Source organism: Alosa pseudoharengus, unplaced genomic scaffold (genome assembly GCF_046254945.1).
Source record: "Alosa pseudoharengus isolate Yale_2024_CS ecotype anadromous, Long Island Sound unplaced genomic scaffold, YU_APseudo_1.1 YU_APseudo_1.1_scf_14, whole genome shotgun sequence".
NCBI lineage: Eukaryota > Metazoa > Chordata > Actinopteri > Clupeiformes > Clupeidae > Alosa > Alosa pseudoharengus.
The window spans coordinates 32,770,016-32,773,193 of record NW_027468609.1 but is presented as its reverse complement, the minus strand read 5'-3'; the positions used below and the strand labels follow the sequence as shown (position 1 = coordinate 32,773,193).

At 45.7% G+C, this 3,178-nt stretch overlaps 1 protein-coding gene across 1 annotated transcript in view; it reads right to left on the bottom strand.

Moving 5' to 3' along the window:
• Window positions 1-1,877: 1,877 nt before the first annotated feature.
• olfm1b (olfactomedin 1b) overlaps window positions 1,878-3,178 on the bottom strand; it is a 16,973-nt gene continuing 15,672 nt past the window's right edge. Inside the window, exon 6 of the mRNA XM_076283352.1 lies at window positions 1,878-2,552. Coding sequence (XP_076139467.1) covers window positions 1,878-2,552 — 675 coding nt within the window. The remainder of the gene's footprint in view (window positions 2,553-3,178) is intronic.

The following is a 3,178-nucleotide window of genomic DNA, read 5'->3' as shown; positions in this document are numbered from 1 at the left end:
GTCTGGTGTAGCTACTTCCATTGATTATAGTGGCAGCTAATTGTTGCAGCAGACGCTACGCAAATGTAGCGCTTCAGTTACGCGCCTGGTGTAGCTCATACCTAAGACAGCACAAGCCTCCCAGAGAGGCTACATTACAAAGCAGACTGGTGAAATTTTTAGAGCACAAAGGTCTCAAAATGATCCCATCAACCCGGACTGTAAAGGCCCTCATTTCTGACCAGTCACTGACTGTGAAAATCAAGTGGAGAATCAATCTTCCTGGTCATTTTCACCTTTCTGACCGAGGAGGTGTCAGTTAAGATCATCTGGTAAAGCAAATGGCATCAGTGCTAGAGTGTAGGAGGACCTTGGCAATGTATGGATTGGGTATGGATTGAACAAAAATATTTTTGTTTTAAGACATGGGAAACATTTCTTTTTTTTTGTCTGTTGGTAGAACAGGGCATCCCTGTGTGCCCTTCCTGGGACAAGTCAGACAGTTAGGCAGACCAGGGAAGACTCTACTAGTCATACATTCTGCCTCAGCCATGATGGTGAAGCAACAGAGAGCAGGAGAGAAGAAACTCAAGAGGAAAGAGAAGGAGCAAGCAGGGGATGAAAGGCCCTCAGAAGAGGAGAGGAAAGGAGAGGAGAGGAGAGGAGAGGAGGAAGACAAAGAGGACAAGGAAAGAACAGAACATAAAGACCAGATATGAACAAAATTCAAGCCACAAGTCTTTTAAGCCCCAAAGACAAACCCGATTTCCCCAAGGCTCCACTGCCTCAACCCCAAAACAGAAACACACAGCTCTAGCCCCACCCCAACCCAGCGTCCCCATTAACTAGGATTCACAGCATCACATCAACAGAAGCATTCCTACTGGCAGAGGTCAAGTGGTAGAAAATGTTCATGCAAAAATGAAGCTGTTTTTTTTTTTTAAATATCATTTTCTTTTCCAACATTTAAGGTCAGAAGACCCTTTTTTAACGTGTAACATTACAAGAACACAAACAGTCTGCGCCTCCAGCTCTACTCTCTCTTATATTCTTTTATACTCTTATATTCTTTTATACTCTTTTATAGACCATCTTTTATTTTTTAAACTCTAGATATTTTGATATGCCATACTATTAGACGGCTTTGTGTAGACAGACTATGGTCGTAAGTGGTGACTTTGATTTTGTGAGTGTGTGTGTATGTGTGTAGCACCGTTCTTGTTCCCCTTCATTAGCTGGGTATTGGTGTGTGTGTGTGTGTGTGTGTGTCTGTGTCTGTGTGTGTGTGTGTGTGTGTGTGTGTGTGAGTGAGGGAGCCATTTAGCAACCAGACAAGGACAGGAAGCAGTCAGTCTTTGCTAAATGTCCATACTCAGTCCCGTTGTCTGACATTGCAGGGCTACACACACCGAGTGCGCAGGAGAGGCGATTGTCACAACAGAAACAAAGCCGATGGAATGACTCTCATGTCATAGAAAAAAGGCGCAGTGTTATTTGGCATCTGTTTGTTGACTTCTTTTTTTTATCAGTCTTCGCTCAAATGATGTTTGATAGTTCTCTTTACAGACATGATATAATGTTCTATCTTTTTTTTTTGGTTTGCAAAACCGTCTATTTATCACTTTGTCCCGTGTCATCAGTGAAAACGGTGTCAATACCACGATAATCCACAGTTATGTATCATGCGTCCCACGAATGCTGAATGCCACACACACACACACACACACACACACACACACGTTGACATACACACACACATATTACCCCATACTCCTTCAGAGTCTGTTCATGACATTCCACAACTTTTCTCCAAGTACTCATTCCTCCCCTCCAGAGGAGTGTAGTCGCTCCTTCAGTAAAGTCTGTCGACTGCGTCTGCTCATCCCCGATTACCACGGTTACAGCTCCTCGGAGCGAATGACGTGGAAGAGCGTGACGTTGTAGAGCACCTGGTGCCCATTGTTCCAGGCGTAGAGGGCGCGGTCGCGTGGGTTATAGTCCAACATGGAGATATGCGAGTACTTGTTCTGGAAGGCGATGTCGATGTACTCGTAGGTGGACGAGTTGGTGTGGAAGGCATAGTAGACCTTGGTGCCACCCGAGTAGCCGTTGGTGACGTAGAGCGTGCCGCAGATCATGAAGGCTTCGCCGGCGCTGCGCTTGGGGTGGTTGGTGCTCCACGTGCGCATGATCTGCAGCGTCATGGGGTTGAGCTTGCTGATGACGATGTTGCCGGCGTTTTGGTTGGTGGCGTAGACGGCCCACAGGCCGCCCTCGTCCACCATCAGGTCGATGTCGGAGTGGCCGCCCCAAGCGTAGTGGTAGGAGTTGCTGAAGCCGGCGTTGTCCAGCCGCTGCGACTTGCTGATGCTGGACGTGCGGAAGTCAAACTTGATAATGACGTGGCTCTGGAACTTGTTGAAGTAGATGGAGCCGTTGTAGACCACCTGGCCCGTGCCTGACCACGGATGGGGCAGCCGGTGCGACGTGAAGTTGTCCGTCATCATGAAGTCCGCCATGGAGCGATACTCACGCACAAAGCGGTTGTTGTGATAGCCGTCCATGTACCACACCTGGAGGAAGAAAAGAGGAGAGATGAATGAAGACACAAGCATGTGAAAACACACACAAACACACACACACACACACACACACACACACACACACACACAAAGTATTATTTCCCTTCATGCATTTACAAGAAGGTGGCGTAAGAAAGAAAGATATTTATCTTGTATCATAAAAATATATTGCTACAGTATATTAACCTCTGCACTTCCAGTAAGAGCAACACAAAGCACTTACGCTAAGTACTTTAAATGCTGTGATGTTGGCCACACGCATTTGGGGATCGCCACAAATTGTGGACTTTTTTTCCCTCTCTTAGATCTCTTGCTCTCTGGTATAAATGTTGGTTAAGCCAAGAGCATTTTTATGCATGAATGCCCTGCAGCCTTATTACCTTGGGCGCAGGGAAACTCCAGATTGATTCAGTGCATTAATCATTCACAGCTTAAGCTGGAATAGATATTTCCCTTTCTTTAAACTTGGCTGCTACTTGCTTCGACATGATTTAACTTGTGAAATTTCGGTGTGGCTGGTGTGATGTTCAAATTTTGATCTCTACATATTGCTCTACAAATTGCTCACATGTCATTAAATGCACCAATTGGTTGTGTGTTTAAAGCTTAAAAGAGAA